The sequence below is a fragment of the Ambystoma mexicanum genome, chromosome 8 (assembly GCF_040938575.1).
Source record: "Ambystoma mexicanum isolate Mex_15411 chromosome 8, UKY_AmexF1_1, whole genome shotgun sequence".
Classification (NCBI taxonomy): Eukaryota; Metazoa; Chordata; class Amphibia; order Caudata; family Ambystomatidae; genus Ambystoma; species Ambystoma mexicanum.
In genome coordinates this window covers 61764729-61786806 of record NC_090929.1, presented here as the reverse complement: position 1 = coordinate 61786806, position 22078 = coordinate 61764729, and the positions used below count along the sequence as shown (strand labels likewise).

General features: G+C 46.1%; 1 protein-coding gene across 3 annotated transcripts in view; it reads right to left on the bottom strand.

The window, feature by feature from the left end:
- NUP214 (nucleoporin 214) overlaps window positions 1-22078 on the bottom strand; it is a 1006718-nt gene that overhangs the window by 339226 nt on the left and 645414 nt on the right. For all 3 annotated transcript variants that reach the window (XM_069609281.1, XM_069609279.1, XM_069609280.1), the window contains exon 29: window positions 9326-11089. In XM_069609281.1, the coding sequence (XP_069465382.1) occupies window positions 9326-11089 (1764 nt within the window). The remainder of the gene's footprint in view (window positions 1-9325; window positions 11090-22078) is intronic.

Genomic DNA, 22078 nt, shown 5'->3' with positions numbered 1-22078 from the left:
TTCTCCGTCTCAGTTATTTCATTAAAAGCTCTCCAAATGAGGAAACTGTCCAACACCTGGTGGGGCTATCCAATTCCAATGAGGTAGCACTGTTGCTTAACAAGGAACTTTGAGATGCTGCTAGTGCACCTAACTTTCTCCTGCTATATACCAAAAACATGATGAAAAATCAGCATCCGAAGTTGGAAAGAATGAAAACCCCGGCTGCCGCAATAACAGCTGGCTTTGCAATTGCGAACGCCGTATTGGATGAGCCATAACATATTTTTCAAAAGAGGGAAAAAAGAAAACTTCAGTAAAAACAGCAAGGAGAGCAGCCAAGTAAACTAAGCAGGTTCGAAGTGGGAAATCCAACGGTGCAAGCCAATTTTTCCGCAACATATCAATACCGCCTAAATGCTCGAAATCAAATATGAAAAAAAAACAACTCACCAATTCTTCACCAAACTCTACAACATCAGGTTAGCGAACAAGACATGGCTCCACCCAAAATGTTTAAGAGCCACAGAGGCTAGAACAAGTTGAAACGAATATCCTAGACTTTTCTACCAAGTATGTGGAAGATGGAGAGGGAAACGGTGAATTAAGTTCAACATTTGTGCGTTGTCTACTGAACGGACACAGAGTTGGAAGGGCAGGAAAACAAAAGATTTAGTTTTGATGAAAATTTGCATTTCACGTTTCCTGAAAAGCAGGAGATGCTACAGGAGAAATCTAAACCAAGGTCCAACCACGCAATAACAAAAAAAACAAAATTAAAAAAAATTAAAAAACAAAGAGTAATGAAGATTACGTGGAAAAAATTGAAAATCAAATTACAGATAGAATAGATCAAGATTTTAAATTGGAATTTCTAAGATATGATAAACCAAAGTTGGTGCGAAACTCTGAAGGGAAAGGCCATGGGAGAAATCTTCTCTTCTTAGACTGTACATTATCTACGGAGGACGGCTTGGTTTTAAATCGTCATAATGTTTTGCGATTACTTTTTCACATTCCTGCAGGGATCGAAATTGGGATTTGTTGACCAGGAGCTAAAAGCAGCTCCAGGATATCCAGTATAACCAGTTAGGCAGGAGCAACCTCTGGGGATCCAGAAGCTAGTACAGACTGCTCAGCAAATCTAACTTAGCGCAAGATGCATAACATTTTGCCCATTTCATGTTATCCAATATGCTCTAAATGTCCCTTAAGTGCGTTCTTTACTGTCCTTTATATACATCCCCAAACATACACAGTTAATATCTCATAGCTAGGTTTGTATGGTACCACTTGCCCCAGGAGTCAAAAGTGGCTCCTGGTAGCCGTTGATTTCAAGCTAACCAGGCTCCCCTTGGCTATAACCAGGAGCTAAATAGCTCTCAGCTACTGGCAATTTTGAACCCAGTTCCTGTATTACGTTTTGTTAACATTGAGGACATCAAGAAGAATTTCCCATCGAATCTCACCATGATAAAAGCATCGTTGTTGGAAATGGCTCTCTTACCTCCTCCCTTGGTATTCGAATTGTCAGAATTACAGCCGGATGGGCACCCTGTAACAAGAAAGCCTGCAGATAACAAAAATCTAAAAGGAAACTATTGCTTCAGGAAGACACTAATCCTTTAAAAGATGGGGTAAAGTTGAATTCCATAGCAAGGAATAGTAGGAGGCTGTTAAATAATCCTGGTATGAACGTAAAACACTGATTTAAGGTCACATTCAGCTGCTCTAATAGAGCGGATCAGAAAGACAAGGAACTTTTGGGCACTCGTGCCAAGTTATCTTGACCGAATCAATGGACTTGGATGCCCGAGGACCCCGAGCTACACAACAAATAACATCAAGCTCTAACACTCGGTGGGGGTTGGACGATTGCTTCCTGTAAATTGCAGGGGTTTAGACATTTATTTAATAATTGTGAAATCAACTTCCTAAATTTTGATGTATTGCGTTTCCAGGAGACATGGATATCATCCATACAGATTCTTGATGGTTTTAGTGTTTACCATAACAAGTATATGGGTCAAGTAAATCCCCCTTTTCTAATTATATGCAGTGACTTGAATATTCCATGTATTGATGAAAGAGGCCACATTATTACAGACTGACATTTTTAATAAGGCCCATATGAGAGCTGCAAGTTGGGTTGCTGCAATGCAAACTAGGGACTTCCAGTTACTGAGCAGCCAAATTAACAGGGATATACACGGTAAACCCACTTGGAATAATGGGTTGCAATTTAGCATTTTGGATTATTTTTTAATCCCAGACAACATGATGCAACATTGAAGATCTTTAGAGGCGATAGCTACCAAGAAAAGTGACCATTCGCTTTTAAAAGGAAATGTAGCATTTAAGTTATGGTTAGATTCAAGAATTAACCAGCAAAACTTAAGTTTCGGAGGAAGAAACAGGTTACGAATTTGTCCAACAGACATCTCGACCCTCTGTCTAAATATAACAAAAAGTTGCGAGAACAGGAAAAGGATTGAATTATGCTTCCTTATTGCTTGATTTCACGGTCAAAAGAGGGGATAGACCGAATTTTATACCGAAACACACCTGCGATGAAGCGATGGTCATGGCAAAAAAAACAATTATGGGCTGATTTACAGGAAATTCGCTGTACAAAATCTAAAATGCTGGTAGAACTGCTTGGAAAAAGCAAGCAGATATATAAAAATTGGTTGATAGGTCACAGAGCTGAAATCCTGCAGCTAGATGCTGAATCTGTTGAGGGCCAAGGACAAGAACAATTCCAGAGAAATTTGGCAGATGTTAAACAGGGAAACTTCTGTCAAATCTGTGTGGTTGACAAGGGCAGTGACAGAAGATAATTGGGTACAATTTCTTAGCAAACTGTTTGGGACAGAGGGGATATGTAAAAAACCTCTAGATAAGGAAGCTAATAGGCTTTGGCATATCCTGTTTGACCTTTGTGCTTTAGAGATTTTGATCCATAATGCAAATTTGTCGAGCACTCCTGGACCAGATGGTATTACAAACAATATGATTAAAGCTGCACCAGAGGCGTGGTCCCCTCTTATTTTAAAGCTATTTGAACAGGTGACACGACAAAGTCATTCCAGACTCCTGGAGGTCAGCTATTATAGTTCCCATATTTAAAATGAGGCAATAGTGAGGATCCCTACAACTACCGCCCTTTTGCCCCTCTTGGATGTTTGGGGTAAGCTGTTTGCGCGGATCATTCTAAAACACCTTCACAGTTGTGCCAGCAATGGGGGGTAGGTGTGATCCTCGTCAAAGGGGATTTGTAAAGGGTGTAGGTACTCAATTGAACCTCCTAAAAGCGAATGCTATAAAAAGTGGGACAAAAATGTGCATAGCTTTCATCGATCTCAAGAAAGCTTTTGATATTGTTGATAGGCATTTTATGGTCCAAATGAGAGGCTTCGGAGTGTCCGTTGGATCTGCGATTAAGGCTCTGTACACGTCCACCAAGATACAGATCAGACTGAATACCCGGGGTCTCTTGCCGAAGGAGAGTGATACATTTATAGGATTAAAACAGGGCTTCCTGTTGGCGCCAATCTTATTCAATTTGTTTTTTATCAGACTTACAGGAGACATTGAATCTTACATCGGCTTTTCCTCCTAAAATTAATGGTCAGCCCTTGGCATGGATTGTCTATGCCAATGATTTGGTCTTGATCGACCAAACCGCTATCGGTCTTCAACGAAGGCTAGGTAGCCTACAGGAATAAGTCGTAAGAAACAGTTTGCAGACAAATGCAGAAAACACAAAAACTTGATTCTCCGCTCAGTGAGGGGGAGACAAAGGTGCCCCTTCAGAAGGTTTTTATGTTGGGCCAAATGGACCTAAGTAAATGTAAGAACTTACTTGGGAACATGTATAACTAACATGTATAAACTCCAGCATTAATGATATGCCTCGCCAACTTGAGTTAAGAACCGAAATCAAGAGTTTGACATCCCAGGGTATGGCAATACACAATAAATACAGAAAGTTTTCCGTTTGCCCTGTCTATGCATTTTATAAAGCTAAAGTACTCCCGTTCTTAAATTATGGAGCAGAGGCTGTCCTATTATCTTCATGGAAAATGTGGCCTTCATTTGAAGGCATATTCTGGAGGAGAATACTTCGCCTTCCAAGGAGAGTGCCACATCAGTAATCTGGTATGAACTTGCTCTGATTTCTATCTACGCAGTAAGTGTGGAAATCTCTGTCCTTGTGTAGGGAATGTGTCATACTGGGATACAGCACTGCCATACCAGATACTGCTTGACAACAATAGTATGGGAGCTCTCTCACTCATTGAGAAATTGAAAGTGAGATGTTTGGGTATACTTGATCATCTGGGAAACACAGAGGAAGCCCTGAAGATAAACCCGGGTCTGGTCAAGAGAAAGATATAGCAACAAGATTGGATCTTGACAGAGCAAGCAAGAAATAAATATAAGCTACACGCAAACCTAACACATAAAACTAGGGTATAACTGTTTGCCGAGATATCTAACCAAATTTCCAAGTCTGTTATATCAATACCAATTCTTGAGATTTCATTTGAAATCATTTCCAACAAAGCAAACCTTAGAGGCCCACAACCAAGTGGTGGATAACCCTATCTGCAGATTCTGTGGTCTCGAGAGGGAAACACAAACACATTGTTTTGTCATGCATGGGGCTGGGGCTAACTAGGTTGACAACCAGATTGTTAAGAGGTTTTATTAAAGAAAAGGAAACCTATACTTATTCTGCCCAGCAACTATCATCAAAGAGGCATTCTCAGACTTTGCATGGATCAAATCCTTCCTGTATAATAGAACCATGAGAGTTCTCCCCAACGGCAGCAGCCGATCCTGCACAGGTCACATGCAGCGTACCGCAGAGCTCATGCGTTTCCCCAATGCTTTACAATATATTTACTAAGCCCCTTTTGGATAACCTTGACCATTTGGGTGTCACCTATACAAATTATGCAGATGACACTCAAATACTCATCCCCATCTCCGGGGACTACGACACATACCAAACTGCTAAATAAAAACTATCTAATCATCCAAACTTTGATGGCCACACATGGCCTCTGCTTAAATGATAAGACTGAGTTACTCTTCCTGGGTTCTCAGTCTAGATTAAACAAACTAGATTATCAATTTAAATAATTTATTATTGATGGTATTAACATCAATGTGTCCAAGGACGTCAAAACACTGGGTGTCTATCTTGACTGCTCATTAACACTGACTGTTAGGGAGAAGTCTAAGAAATGTGCTAATTCCCTCCAATTCAGAGACCCCCAGCAACTTTTCTGGATTATGAGGACTTGATTCTTTTAACCTGGAGAGAGTGAGACCCTTTTTCCCCACTCTGTCATGTATTTTAATGCAATTTCTGTACACTGTTTCTTTTGGTTGTGGGGTCAGACAAACTCCAAAGGCTTGCTTGTATAATGTGATTCTGCGTATACATGTGGCGCCCTGATGCTTGCGGGCTACGGCGCAGTAGAAATAAATAGGCATCTTGTACATTGTGTCACACAGCACCTTCAGTGCAGTGGCACAGGGAAGTCTTTCAGATTTCCCAAAGGTTTAAATACCTTCTCTTGGATAAACTACTGTTTCCAAGGGTTTATAGTGAAAGATTTGAATACAAAAGAATCAAATGCAATACTTTCGAACCAAAAGGATCTAGGATCTAAAAAAAAAAAAATTTCAAATGCCCTGCCCTTTTGGGGGGGGGGGGGGGGGGGGTATTGCCCCCCAAAAAACAGGTGTTTGGGGGGTCCACCCCAAACACCTGTTTTTTGGGGGGAAATACCACTAATCTTTGCTATCCGAAACCAAAAAAAATACATTAAAAAAAAGGCATTCGAACATTTTTTTTCCAATCCTTCTGTTTCAAACATATTGCATTTCGAAACTTTGTATTCGTAACTTTGACTGGACACTGTATCCAAGAGCAGTTAAGTGAAATTGACTTTACTGACATTTGTTACTTTCTAGACCCAGCACACACTATCTTACAATAAGGTGCTGGAAGGGTTACCTAGTATCCCCTTTATCTAGCTTCTCATGTAACATTTTTATGTTACCCTTTTCTCACTGAATGGCTGGTGGCAGTGGTTTAGTTTTAACTACCATGGTGTGCATTTACCACGGGCTGCATTCGCAGCTGCAGTAAAGCACCCAAGGGTGCCATTTTTGTCAAAATGGCCCCAGTCTTTTTTCGCCATTTCTTTGTCAAAAGGTCCGTCATGAGATTTAATCTGAGCGCCAAACCAGGTTTGATCCCATTGTTCGCTTTGCCTTCGACGGGATTCACGAGTGAAGCCCGCCTATGGCTCCAGGGTGTCTGGGGTAGGTAGAAGTGAGGGAGGTGCCCGGAACTCCCTGTGCTTAGTCTCCTAGGAGACCCAAATGCACTCTTGGTGATTGGCCGGCTGACTGTCCGGCATGGACAGCCACCCGGCTAGGTAACGGATAGCTAGGCTGGAATGAATGGGAGAGAACTGAATAAAAGGCAAGGCTTTTGGCATAGAAGGCTGAGTCGACCACTGGACGAAGGAACTGAAGAACAACTTTAAGAGGACGCCTGCTGCAACTCCTGGACCGTTGGTTTGCCCGGTAAAGCCCTGCTGCTGTGCTGAAACTCCAAATTCTTATCGACAGAGAAGCTCCTGCAAGGACGACTTCTCCCTTTGAGTTGGTGGGATCAATGAACTCCAAAGTAAGCCACCTGGGCATCCATCTCGGAGCTGGTGGAATTTCTACAGAGTTGCTGCTGGAAACTGTATAGCCAGGGAGAGGAACACCAGATTGTGTATGTTGCTTTTAAGCTCGCCTAGATCCTCCGGACTCCCATGAAGCAGGACTGACCGAGCCTGAGCCCCCTCAACAGAGTGCGGGAGCCAGAAGCAAGGAAAGTCCATCTCGACAGCCAGAAACTGCGGTGTTGCTATTTGCGGTAGTCGGGAGGAGGTGAAACACTGAAGTGCCACTTGTTGGAAAGATTACCGGTTGCGAGCGGTGACCATCCCATTGCAGGAGTCGCCAGAAGTCCTCCCTCTTGTCCCCACGACTGAGGCCCAGGAATAGTGAGATCTGCACAGGAACAGAAGTCATCGGCTGCACTTTTCTTCATTCTAAAGGTACTGTAAGGTCTGAGAGAACTTCCCTCTTACTGTAGAGTTGCTTGCATCTTCTACTACTCACAAGTCTAATCAGCTTGTGGCCCTACATTTGATCCTTCTTTTCTTCAAAGACTTCTAAAACATTGTGCAAAGACTTTCTACTTACCTACAAAGAAGAATTTCAACTCATATAGACCTTTGCCTATTGCCTTTGGCTTAGCCTCTTTCCTTGAATTACTCTTATTGGGGGATCTGAAAGTATTTGCCTGCTTAAGAATATTTGTGGTCTCTTGTATGTTCTAAATAACCTTTTCCTTTGACTTATGACTATACGATTCTAGATGCGGCCGTGATATATTAATGTCCCCATCCCCCTAGTAATTGATGTCACCTGAGGGTGTAGGTAGTGTCTGTGTGTCATCCCAAAAGGCTATCTACTGATTTAGAGATATTAAGAGTGTATTTCATGAAGTGTATTTGTGTGTTACTGCTTATTGCTCCCTTCTGAAGAAGGCGTATTCTAACTGACTGGTAAATAAATGAATAATAGTTTATTCAAGAAACCTTGAGTGTAAGAGTTTATTTGAATACTTGTAACTGTAAATCTCTAACTCCCCCACAGCTCACATTGACCCCTCTTGAGATGAGCCTGGCTGCTCAACACGCTATCAAACCTGTGTAGTACAAGCGAATACCAAAGGTTGGGTTTCCTATACCTGTAGTCAGAGTTGTTTGTAGTGTTCCCAGAGGGTACTGCATCCAAACTTTAGCTAACACTGACTAGACCAGTGAACACAATAGCCTCGGCGACAGCATATACATGCAAATTAATAAATGCCTGCAGAACCTTCCTGTCGTCCAAGTCGCAGTATCCTGGCCAGAGCGCTCATCTTATCCAAATTAGATTATTGTAATGCATTGTACCTAGAAACTAAAACGCAATTTAAAAAATGCCCTCAAAACGGCCTTAAACATACCAAAACACACCACATTTCGGCGGCAAGAAGAAATGTACGGTGGCTATCAGATAATAACAAAATTGCTTTTAAAACATTAGCACTCACTCATAAATGCCTAAAAACTCAAATCCAGAATATCTGGCCGGGAAATTCTCAAGAAACCACTCGGAACGGCCCACTAGAACTCCTCAGCTATATTGTCTCAAAATCCAGAGATTCAAATTTAAAAACGGGAGGGAGCAGCTTCCCTGTATTAGCGGCGAAACTCGAACTCACTGCCTGTACGCTTGAGAGTAGAACCATTGTTTCATTGCTTTAGGGACAATGTAAATAATTGGCTCACAACTCAGGGAGGCATGATAATTTCATCCCTCGTCCAGCTACCTGTATATACATTAACCTACCTATTCTGGGACATTCCTGTAAATCATTCTTGTACAAATAAACTAAACTATACAATAGACGATTGGTGGGCCACGTTTTTTTATGGGAGAAAAGTTATTCAATTTTGGACTGAATGTTTTTAAATAAAGTTTTTACTGAAAAAACAGGAAATGTTGATGAATCTTAAAGATTTTAATGTAATTCAGATGTATTTCATGAACAGATGGAATTTTATAATGATGAAGATGTATATAATTCAATGTTTTTTCTTTTGAGGATTTTATAGATAAAGGTTTGTAATAAACCATGTCTTAATTTTTTTTTAAAAAAACAACCATGATATTGGTTTTAACAACCAAGTGATTTTGATTGGGATTTGGTGGATAAATAGAAGGGAGTAGCCAGCTACTCATTCTGAGTAGACTGTGTCTGTCTACTCGGAGGGCAAAGCATGGAAGGAGACAAGTGCAAGTGTACATTGACCTAGGCAAGATGCTGCTGGTTTGGCAAGACACAGAGCTACACAGGAAAGGCTACTAGCCCTCAAACAAAACAGGAAGAAAGAAATAAAAAGACAATAAGTCACATAGTGCTTTTTCCCCCAAGGTCCCTTTGGCCAATGAACCATTTATCAACAGGCAATTTCTAGGTCAATTCAACCCACTGGGCAGCGCTAGGTCCCTCTGCGTGGAACAGAGCATGAAGGCGAGAGCCAAAAAAGGATACTACAGAAGTATGATGATGTTTGACATCCAACAGGTGCCATTCTGATCCAATAGATCCATGTATGACACACACACACACACCCCTGTCTGCTATGTTGCTATTGTATTCCAGCCCAAAACGCATTTCCAAATAAACACAATAACTGTTTCCAGTCCTCACCTGACTGCTGCCCAAAGCTGAATCCAGAGGATGACGTGGTTGTGGTGGCACCGGAAAGAGTTCCAAACATAGAGCCACCTTGGCCAAAGGTAGCGCTCTGGCCAAAGGCTGGAGTACTGGTCTGCCCAAAGAGGGTCCCGCCGGCGCTGGTGCCAGTGGAGGGCTGTCCAAAAGAAAAAGAGCCTGCACTGCTTGTGCTAGGGGAAGCCCCAAAAAGGCTGCTGCTGCCTGACACTGCCGTAGATGCAGGCTGTCCAAACGCTGGTACTGCCCCAAATGCAGACTGTCCAAAGGAGAAGCTGTTCGTTGAGCTGCTCGCTGGTTGCCCAAAGGATGGAGTCTGGCCAAAGGATGGCTGGGTAAATCCACCAGTTGCTACACTACCAAACACAGGACCTCCAAATGTAGATTCAGTGGTGGCTGGGGTTGTGGCAGTGGTAGTTGCTGTAATGGTGTTGGCAGGTGCCTGACCAAAGACAGAGGGTGCTGTATTGGCTGCCACTTGTCCAAATACTGGTGCTACAGTTGAAGTAGTTGCAGGGGGAACTAAGGAGGGAGTGCTCGAATCCGATGTAGGCGTGAAGACACTGGGAGTTGGTGTAGCCGGAGGAGCTTGTGATGGACCTACACCCAGGTTTGGAGCAGCGGAACCAGTACTGCTGGAAGCAGCTGCGGTACTGTCCACTGGTGTATGAGGAGGGGGGACAACGGATGAAAGTGTACTCTGAGACGGAGTACTCGAGTCTGCCATGATTGCAGACGAAGCAGTTGCTGGCTTGGAATCCATCACTAGAGCAGCTGCAGAACTGGTTGGCCCAGTTGATGTCATCAAGGAAGTACTAGACACTTCAGTGGTGGTCGCCTGTGGTGGCGTGACTTGGGAAGAGACGGGCCCAAAACTACTGGCAGGGCCTGGAGGCTGTTCTTCGGGAGCTTGCTGAGGAGTCAACTGTGAAGGAGCAGGGGATGACACAACAGCTTCAATTCTACTTGGATGATCGGCTGGAGTTACTGGTTTCAGGTTTCCTGTGCTGGGAGCTGCCAAGGTGACTGGTGCCGAAGCTAATAGGCTGCTGAACGATAACGTTGTGGAGGATGTAGTAGTGGCCACTATCTCGGGGGTAGAGCTAGGTAGGGTGTTGTTACTTAGCTGAGCCATGCCAAAGGCAAAGCTTGGCAAGCTGCCCGTAGAAGAGGCTGCTCCAGGTCCAAAGAGGGCAGAGGAAGGGCCAGAGGTCAATTGGACATTGCCAAACAAGCTGGTGGAGCTGGGGTTTTTGACGTCTGGTGTGGGTGCTATGACTGAAGTCACAGTAGCCAAAGTACTTTCAGATGACTTCCCTGCTTGCAGACTCCCTCCAAACGTGAAACCACCTGCTAGGGTGGTTTTCACGGACTGCTCAATTGGGGATGACAATTTTGGGGCATCGGCCTGCACATTCTCATCAGTCTGACCAACCCGCAGTCCTGAAAAGCTGCCCAGCGTCTCCCCAGCTGATGAGTTCTGGAAGAAGCTTTCCCCTGGTTTTGGTGCTTGAGCTTCATTTTTGCTTGGTGCAGTGTTGGAGACTGACAATGTGACAGGTTTGGTGGTTGCACTGCCAGAAGAGGTGGGGGGTGCAGCAGCTACAGAGCTAGCAGGAAGTCTTAAGGCACCAAAGCTGAATGAACTTTCGGGGGCTGTGCCGAACAGGGTCTTGGTTCCCCCACTGCTGAAAGAGAATGCAGCGGTCGCACTGGACTCCTTAGTTGAAGCCGACAATGCTGCAGAAATGAAACAGAAAAAGAATTCAGTATTTGCACAATACAAATTCACATTTATAAAACATTTACGAAAATTAGCTGTGGGCTACGGATGCTTTGTTATACTGCTACTGTGAAGGAATCATGACGCAAGACACAGACAACAGATTCAAAGTCCAAAACAAAATGGTTTATTAAAGAAAAAGTCAGGATGGTGGAAGGCCTAACTTGCTCTGTGCTAAGGTGGGAATTCCCTACATGAACAAAACTAAGGAAAGTCTGAGTCAAAGAGTTCAACTTAAAGGTCTGTGTCCACAACCTATCCCTTACCATCACCACTAAAGTTAAACAATGTGTAGGGATGTTAATAATCAAAGAAATGGTGATCAACACAAAATCGGAGCTTCTTCCAGCTATTAGCTTCCTCTTCAGCTTCCCGTCCACAAGTTTCAGAAAGTTCCACAAAAGTCTCAAGATTACCTTTCTCTAGTTCAAGTAAATACAGTTCTGCACACTCCTCAGGGTTCCCTTCCCCAAGTTCCAAGAAAAACAATGCAAAAGAAAAGGTCCTTGAGGCCCCGTCCTCAAGACAGCATTTGTAGTTCCTCAGGTCTTAGGGTTCCCTTACGCAAGACTTCAATGCAGCAACTGATATTTGTTTCAGTGGCTGGTGCGCATGTTGGATAGATTACCTGGATTACCATCCAGGCATGGATGGCACTCCATAGTCTATTCCTGAGTGATGACAAGACGGAACTCATCATCCTGGGGACTACACCTAACATTTACAAACTGGGCCACAAATATACTTCCTTTGACATAGATGGCAACACAATCAAGGTGATGAAGGAGGTAAAAACATTAGGTTTCTACCTCGACTCCTGTCTCACGTTGACAAAACAAGTGAACGTCATGGCATCATGTACGGCTTACACATGTAAAGTGATTAGATCTGCTAAACCCTTCCTCTCTACAAGTAGTTGTACCACACTAGCAAGAGCACTTGTCTTATCTAAGTTGGACTACTGTAATGCCCTCTACATTGGAGCCAAAAAACATATTACCAAGAGAATTCAAATACTCCAGAATAACGTCTTGAGAGCAGCGTTCAGAATGACCAAAAGAGATCACATATCAACAGCTAGGAGACATGCTAACTGGCTCTCCACTCTTGACAAAAATAGACTCGAAACCGCTTCACTAACATTCAAGTCCCTTAATAATACAGCTCCCCGCTACCTATCAGATAGGTTTAGCAAAAGTCTGTCACTCCGACCCACTAGAGCGGCTTACGCCAATTGTCTGACTGTCGCCCACTTCAAATGAGTCACCATTGGCTGGAATAGCTTCCCTGTTAAAGCTGCCCAACTCTGGAATTCCCTTCCACCTCACCTAAGGGAGAACCAAACCTATCCACATTTCAGACGCAACATTATCAACTGGTTTAAATCCAATGATCACTAAGCCAGATCAGACAATGGAGGTTCTCCTCAACCTCATACGTCCCCACTAGCCACTGTCACCTACGATGACCTGTGGACCCTCAAGCAACATGTCATTCGTCTCTGGTATTTCAATGTAATATCTCTATTTCTGCAAACCCTGCTATTGTCTAAACTGTACTTTTTCAATATGTAGGTTAAACATTTCCATGTATTGTAATATGTAACTATGTAAGCTTAAAATGTCCTTGTCCTCACGCCCCGATACCTCTGGTTCTTGTGCACGCTACAAAGAAAATAAACAAACCCCCTGAAGGTTGGTCTCTAGTGGTTGAGTGGATAGACTGGGTTACGTCCCAAAGTTGAAATTTCAAGGAACTTTCATGAATACATTTCCGAATCAAGGTCCATGGGTTAAATCCCAGGGCACCCGGGATTTAACCCATGGACCTGGAATCTGAAATGCATTCATGGTGTTTTTGATGGCAAAGGAAATTTCAACTTTGGGACTTAACCCAGTCTATCCATTCAACCACTAGAGACCAACCTTCAGGAGGCAATCTATCCAACACGCGTGCAAGCCACCGACAGCGCATTTGGGGAACCACCCCTTCTTCATTAATAGCTATAAGAGCATCTTTGCAAGGAATTAATCCATCCAACCTTAACGTCTGTTTCTGGTTACCATACCAGACATTGAATACTAAGGCCTTGAGGACGACTTGGGTCCAAACACACTTATTCAGAATATCACTTACAACTGAGAATTTGATGAAATTGTTTTGACTTTTTAATCATTTTGCACAACTAAAGGAGGAAGAGCACGACTTGCCAAACCCAATCTATTTTTTGTATCATTTACTTAAGGTCTTTATGGGCAGACTTTGTGGCTTTGGTGATGCAGCTTGCCGCTGCTAATTTTGATAGTGGTTAAAGCACACTCAAGGGTTTGGACCCATACACATTTTCACTACGATATTGGTTTGTCTAAGTTCAACATAACTCTAGGCCTACTTGCCCCCCTTCTGGTTTGCATCAGCAGCTTACTTATAGTGTTCCATCTTTGTATATTTCACAATGTGTTTGGCTTTCACAATTCAGGGCTCTCTGGTCTAGGCAGTCGTCAGACCACACGGTCCACCCATCACAGGTCATACAACCAGTAACCGTAGGCTATTCAGCCCCCACAGGTTCTTCTGCATTTGCCCCAAATTCACATTCACTTCCCTTGTCCTTGTTGGCCTCTTGGCCTTATATGCAGGTTAACACTCTCCTGGCTTCTCCTGGTTTGCCTCTTGGCGTTGACATTATGTGTCTCACACCTCGTGCCAGTCTTTGGCCTAGCAGCACTGTATCCATTCATAAGAGTTCCCTTTGAGATGGTCTTATGTATTCCTTGACCCTCTGACCCACTCTTTCACACTTGTGCTCTTTTCCGTAGGTTGCTTTAAAAAGGGCACTCTCCCTTTTTTGCTTAAATCAAATATTAGCATTGCCCAAAAAGTTTTATTCAAATTCAATATTCAGCATGGGCAGTTTCGCTTTGTTTCAAGGTTTCATTCAGTTCGATGTTCAAATGTGCATGATTTAACTGTTATTTGAGTTTTCATTCAGTTTGTGATTCAATATGCATACTTTTACTTCAATTCAGGTTTCATTCAATGTGGAAGTCAATGTATGCCATACGATGTGCAGTCAAAATATCGAATGAATAATGTCGAAAGTCATAATATAGAAAACAATGTCGAATTTTTTATTTTTTTATTTTTATATATTTTTTTGGGGTACGGGAATAAAAAAAAATGGGTAAAACAAAACATTTTTTTAAAAAAAGGAGGGGTTGGGGGGAACCCCCCCATTTCGAATACAAAACATTAAAAAAAAATTGACTTTTTTGTTTGACATTTTTTTCCTGACTTTCGACATTATGGTTTTCGATTTTATGACTATAAACCATGCCATACAGTACTTTGGTATTCATACGTAGCCCCTAGGAGCGCCCCTGGCTTTGAGTGACATCTCTTTCCACTCATTTTCCTCCGGCGGCTACTCGGCTTCTGTACTGCCTCACAGGTGAGTGGGCTGCTCTCTGCGAGCCTTGCTCGCATTCCGGGCGCTTAAAAGCGCACATCAGCATCACTGCTCTCCTCCACGGACGCAGCTCCAGCAGTTTTCTCTGGGTAATGGGGGCTCCCACACCTGTGGCAGCCTAATGGCTCAACTTGCCTTAGGCTCCACAGGTTGCCTGGGATATCTGCTGAGGATCTGGCTTCCTCTCCGGTCCCACCACAGCTGCCTCCTCACGATACAGGCCCCCTGCTGCTCTCTCCCACCGAGGCCTCTCTGTTGTTCCCTCTGCTGTTCCACTGCTCTCCCTTTATATAGCTGCAACCACTTAACAGGTTGCAGGTGTGGATTCCCAAATGGGCTTACCCAACCATAGTTAAAGGGACATGCCCGACTTTCAAAGCACTCTGCAGGCATCTTCTGCATCCCAGTACCAGAGTGGTGAAATTAAGTTCTAGTGTTTATCACTCTTAGTCACCTTGTCAAATGTGGGGAGAGGTGTTACAGTAGCCTATAAAGGGCGGGGGAGGGTTAGGTTGGTCATCAATAGGGAAAGGGGGAATACCATATCTTGCCTGTGGGCACCTCACTGCCAACCCCCCTCGACCCAGGTGATCCTCCCTCGCTTTGCGACCCCCAGGATTAGGATCCGAAAGAGACAGCCTTTCCCTGGCCACCCGAGAAGAGGGGGAGTAGGAGTAAGAATACACTATGGTTTCTTTTAGTATGCTGAATGACTCCAAATACTTTACAGACAAGTGTGTCACAATGAAGGTAGTGTTCAAGGACTCAACACCCCTCAAGGTACAGGGCCACACCCCTCCTTTGATGATGCCCTTTCACCAAATAGACTATCCACAGAAGGCAAAAGCAGTGCACTCCTCTGCTCTCCATCCACTAGGAGCCGTACATGCTCCCTCCACATGGCCTTACCTCCTGCCTACCAGCTGGACAGCAGGACGGAGCCTCTGCAACCTTCTCATACAGTTCAGGATGAAGGGAAGCATACCTGCACCCTCACACTCAGATGGGATATGGGGTGTGCCTGCACAAATAGGATGTGATATCTGTACCACCACCTGAACTGGGCTAAGATGTCCATACTCCAGTGATCACAACCCTTTTCTCCAAACTCAAGAGGAACAGACCAGTGTGCTTCTCTGCTCCCACAGCATAGTTTATCAGGATACCCAACAGTCTAAATATGCAGCCTTTCCAAAGGACTACTCATCGATCACAAGCAGTTATATCATTAAGGCCTGCGACCGAGGGGAGGATTATGTGACAATGTCAGTAATTTGATTGTGTCCCAATGTCAGGTTCCGACAGGGAAGGTATCCTAAACGCAGGCTAGAGTGGTCCACAGAGTGGGGGTTGGGTGTTGTGTACAAGAAATACTGAGGGTGCGAGAGATGTTCGAGTGTAAGCATGGATTGGGAACAGTTAACTTCTTCCTTATCTAAGATTCCATTAGGGAGCTGGGCCAGTCCCTTTCCAAGATGGTGGAGATTCCTCAAAACCGATAGGCAGAAAGGCAGCTGTGAGGTAGTATGGAACCTTGAGAATTATAAACTGCCTTTAATCCAGGATATTGACTGAGTTTTCATGAGCTCACCAAGATTGAAGAAATTGAGGAACAAAAGACAATTCAGAAGATTTAAAACTACAGATAAGCCCTTTACCAGCAAAGAGATGAGTGAAACTAAAACAATTTTTTCTTTAAAAGATACTTGATCCATTCGAAGTAGTTAAAAGCTTCAGTAGGAGTGAATATTAAATAATAGAGAATGCTTTATTACTTCACATTGTATATAAATGTTTAATGTTCTTCTGTGTGACAAATTATTTACACAATTATTAAAGCAGTTCGAAAAGCCAGTGGTCCACAGAGCAAGCGATTGCCCCTTCTTGCGCGTGGTCGTGGAGATACCGCGTATGGCGCTGAAGACCTTAAACACCAAGCAAAGTTAAATATTCATGTAACAACTGCTCAAGCAGCGGTAAACGTTTTATGCGGCAGTGAAAAGAAATCACTCCTTCATTGTTGTGTGTTTGAGCTAGGCTAGGCTAGAAGAAAGAAGCCTCTAGCGCTGGGTGAGCGTGTGCTAATCTTAAGGAGAGGGTTGATGGGAGGCATGTAGCGTGTATTTTAGCATCAGATTCACTGTGTGGGAGTGCAGTGATGCAAGGAGAGAAGAATTCACTGTGTGATTAGCGTCTGAGCCCGTGAAGAAGAGTGAGGAGAGTAACGCCCTAAATAGCATGGTAGCGCAGTGATGCAAACAACTTCTAGAAAGACTTAAGAGTCAGTAATACACATTGCCAGCAAGCACTATCGGAGGATCATAATACAGACTTGGCCAAAGGAGACTAATTTAATAAAGACATCAATAACCCAGCCTTCTGGTACTTTGAGGAGGCAACTACGTAAAATGGAAAGGAGGACATTGTGAATGGAGCTAAATAATAATGGACAGAAAAGTGGAAAATTAACACACTAAAAACATCCCTCTCTTGCGCTTAATCATAGATTTCAACCCAAGCCTGAGAATGCCGAATGACTGAGCCAGCAAGCTCGGAGCTAGTAGTTTTTTTTGTTTTATCCACTTGCCTTTTTTCCCTGCAAGTGTCAAGTCTGCTGTTGGAATTCTGAAACAGCAGTTGTGATAATTCCATAGACGTTAGTGGGGTTCATCAGCTTCTGCAGGACTGATAGGCTGGTACCTGACAGGGTAACGAGGGGGTAGGAACCCCTCTCAGCCTGGGCTGGGAGGCCTGCCAGGGTGGAAGCTAGAGCCAGCCCTACCCCATAGGGTAACAATGGCAGATAGTAGGGCTTCAAATCTGGTCCCATCCCGAGTGCCTGTTTGTATCGGAATATACCAAGGAACAAGTTACTTACCTGTAACTGTCGTTCTCCAGTATGGGTGTGGCATGGATTCACATGCTCATGAATATTCCCCGTCGTCAGGCTGGGAATCCTCGGTGAAGAAAAAATCTGTTTCAGTTTCATTTCTGAACTGCCTTTCTCCTAACAACCAATCACTGGTCTCTGGGTCATACTGCCCCCAGCCAATGGCTGCCCTCTACCGAAGCCCCTCTTCTGGCAGCCATCTTCAGTTTTGGTAGCACATAAAGTGGCAGTAGGTCCAGGAAGAGCCGCAGAGGGGTAGGCGGGAGGGTTTGCATGTGAATCCATGAAAGACCCATGCTGGAGAACAACAGTTACAGGTAAGCAACTTGTTCCTTCTCCAGCATGGGGTCTGGCAAGGATTCACATGCACATGAATAAATCATACATAGCATTACACACATGCACAACCACAGGAGGTGGCAAGGCTCAACATAAGCAACTCTTCACCAGGCTCAGCTTCAAGCGAACAGGTTGCGCAGCACTGCTTGGCCGACTCCGCACTCCTCCCTGGAATCCCTGTCGACGCAGTAGAATCTCGTGAAGGTGTGTCTCGACCTCCACGTAGCAGCCCTGTAGATGTGGAGCAGGGTTACACGAGACAGCAACGCCGTAGTTGCAGCGATCACTCTGGTCGAATGGGGTCTCGGACGGCCAGGCAACGGTCAGTTTGCCAACCAGTGACAATGGGTGATGCAGCCGGAGAGCCACTTGGAAACGGATGCCTTGGAGAGGGCCTGTCCATGGTTCACAGGACCAAACTCTTTGTGCAGTCCACATAGAACTTAAGCGCTCTAGCCACATCCAGCGAGTGCAAAGTCCTCTCAGCCGATGACAAAGGCGTCGGAAAAAGTACAGGAACCACCAAGTGCTCGTTTAGAGGAAAGTCCGACGGCACCTTGGGCATGAAGGAGGGGTGCGTCCTCAGCAGCACCCTTGTGTCGTGAAAAGTCAAATAAGGTGGCTTAAAGGACAGGGCCTGAATCTTACCCACTCGCCATGCAGTGGTGATGACCATGAGGAACGCGGTCTTCTACGACAAGAACTTCAATGGAACTGTCTGCGTAGGTTAAAATGGAGGGCCCATGAGACTAGACAGTACCACATTCAATTCCCACGCGGGGGCTGGAGCCTTCACCAGCGGAAAAAAACAAAACAGTCCTTTGACAAACTCCTTAACCAGACGGTGTGACCATTCGTCCCGGAGATCTGGTGTAGCAGAAGATAGCCGGCAGATGAATTTTGATGGAGGCATGGGCCAGTCCTGCTTTGGCCAACAACAGCAAATACGAAAGCACTTGCGGAGCCGTGACTCGTAGAGGGTCGATCTTCTGCGTACGGCACCAAACGGCAAACCTCTTCCATTTATGTCTGTAGCATTTAAGAGTAGACTATGCGCTGGCCTTGGCAAGAACCTCCATGCAGTCTGTTGGGAGATCGTAACCTTTAAACTCTAATGCTGCAGGAGCCAGGCCTTCAGGTTCAGCGATCCTGGTTCGTGGTGCACAATTGCGCCTCCTTCCCTGGTGAGATCTGCGACCACCAGAAGCTTGACTGGAGGGGACGCCGACATGTCGAGAAGGTCTGGGTACCAGATCTGCCTCGGCCACGCCGTTGCGACGAGGATCATCCTGCACCGGGACCGTCTGAGTTGATTGACTAGTCAAAGAAGCAACGGCGGGAATGCATACAGAAACGGGCAGACCCAGGGTAATGAGAATGCGTCCCCCCATGCTCCCCAGCTGGGGAAACCTGCTGGCGAACCTGCGGGACTTGGTGTTCGTCGCTGTCACAAATAGATCGATCTGGGGATTGCCCCATCTGTGAAACAGGCGATTCACTTGGCGCTGCCGAAGTTCCCACTCGTGGCAAAAGCGCAGCTCTCTGCCGAGTCAGCAACAGTGTTCTTCACTCCTGCCAGAAGAAACAGGATGAGGAACATCCCCTGGGCAACGGCCCAGTGCCATAGGTCCTGCGCTTTGGAGAGCACCGGGAATCTGGTGCTCCCATGCTTCCTGATGTAAAACATGTGAAGACCCGCACCACCTTGCCCTTGAGAGACGGAAGGAAAGACTTGAGGGCCCAAAACACAGCCCGCAGCTCCAACACGATGTGCTACGATTTCTTCTCCAGTAGCCACAGGCCTCTTGCGTGAATACTTCTGGTGTGAGCTCCCCATCCATCCAGGGAGGCATCCGTCGTGACCGTCTCCTGATGCGGTGGGGTCTGGAAATCCACGCCTCCAGACAGATGTGTGCAAAATCCCCACCACTGTATCGCTCGACGGAAGCTCTTGTCGAGTGTGATCCTGACCTGGAAGCTTCCCGACACTTGTATCCAACGGGCGTCAAGCAACTCCTGTAGAAGACGCACCTGTAGTCTGCATAGTCAGATGAGGTAGATGCATGACGACATGCCGAGCAGAAATTTGATGGACCTCACTGTGGCGACCTTCAGGGCCAACAGCCATTGTACCTTGCACAAGATGGCCACTATCGTCTCCTCCGACGGAGACGCCAGGCACGACACTGTGCTGAGTCAGGATCCCAGAAACAGCGCGTCCTGTGATGAAGTCAAGCAGGACTTTGCGGAGTTCACAGAGAACCCTAGATCCGAAAGTAGGTGACCGGTCCTCGCCATGTGGTCGACAGCGATGTCCTTTGAACTGGCCCGGATGAGCCAGTCGTCCAGATAAGGGTAGACGGGGATCCCACGTAGTCGAAGCTGTGCCGCCGCTGGCGCCAGGCACTTGCTGTAAACCCTTGGCGCCAACTACAATCCGAAGGGAAGGGCCTTGAATTGGTAGTGCTTCCCTTGAACCACAAAACGCAGGAACTTGCGGTGCCCCTTGAGAATGGGGATGTGGAAGTACGCATCCTCCAAGTCCAGCGTCGACAGGAAGTCCCCCCCTTCTTCCAGCTGTCCAAGCACGTGCTGAAGAGTGACCATCCGGAATTTTTGGGACTTGATATATTTGTTTAGTAAACGCAGGTCAAGGACGGGCCTCCAGCCTCTGGACTTCTTTTTCAAGAGGAAGTACCTTGAGTACACTCCGGAGCCTCTTTGGGACGAGCTCTATCGCGCCTTTCCTTAACATGGCCTTGGAATGGCCCCTGTTGGTTTTGGGCCGAAGAGCGGGAGGGTTGGTGGTAAGAAGAGGAGCCCCTGCCAAACCCTTTGGAGGATCCTTGGGACTTGCTGCTTGAGGACCGAAAGGATGGCCTCCGTTGTTGAAGAGCGCATAAAGCATGCGCTGTCTCTGTGTCTGTCTTTATGACTTGGAGAGACTCATCCACAGCCTTCCCGAACAAATTGTCCCTGTCGAAGGACATGTCCAGCACCTTCGACTGAACGTCCTGACAAAAGTTGGTGGCCTTGAGTCAACCACGACGAAGGCAAACGCTGTTGCCCATTTGGCGGAACCCCACGTTGGCAATGTCCGTGGCCACCGTGATGGCGTGGTCCGACACCACCATGCCTTCCTGCAGAATTTCCAGCGCTTTCGACTTCTTGTCATTGGGAAGGAAGCCCAGGATGGGAGCGATCTTGAACCACAACTCCCGGTCGTAGCAAGCCACGATGACGAGGGCGTTGGCGGCCTTGATGGTAGTTGCTGCAGAATAGATGACCTGTCGTTCCATGGCATCTAACTTCTTGCCCTCGCTGCTCGGCGGGGTGGAACCCGCCGAGGAAGAACCACCTGAGGACGACTTCTTGGCCGCTGCGGACACCACAGAGTCCGGAGAAGGCTGTGCCCGCAAGCACTTGTGTGCAGAGTCTGGCACCTGTGCTTCTTCTCAAGGTGATCCCTCTTTGCCTGGGCTGCAGAAGGGTTCTTCATGAGAGACAAACGTTCATCCCAAATGTCATCCAAGAGTGGGACCAAGAGGATGGTCTTCCTCTTCGCCTCTCGGTGAGGATATAAGAAGCCCTCCTTCTCCTCTGGAGTGAGCTGAAAAAGTTCCGACACTCTGGAGATCATCGAGTGGAACAAACCTATCTCGTCTCCGGCGGGGAAGACCTGGGAGGTGGAGATGGGAGGTCCCCTGACCCGCCGTCATCCGTACCAGTCGTTGCCGTGTCCAGATCAGTCTCATCCCTTGGGGCAGGAGGAAGAGCAGGGCGAAGGGTGGCAAGGAGGTGGAGGGTGGACTCTCTTCTTGGTAGGAGGCTCCTCCGTGGCCAGGGGGTCAGCCGTCGGTGGGGCCGCAGGCGCGAAAGGCATCCTTGCCTGTGTCTCAGAGGCCAGCGTATGCAGTGCAGAGAGGATGTCCACCAAGAGGTCTCTAGGATATAGCTGAGGTGGGGGTGGCAGCTGAGGTGCAGGCAGAATAGGCCGCTGGGGTACTGGCTGGGAGCCCAGGACCTCGTCGCTTTGCTGCTCTTCTTCGACGGTGTCCTCACCGTCGTCGCCTTTGTCGGCGCGCTCGTCATAGGACCCACTCCCTAAAATTCCCTCCTCCTGGATGGTTTGCAGGCCGGTGAGATCCTCCCCAGGAAATATCTGTATCCTGGAGGGCCACCACACCCGCCTCCTCCTTCGCTCCCAGAGGGGAAGGTCCCGGGGAGATTACAGGCATCTTCTTCTCA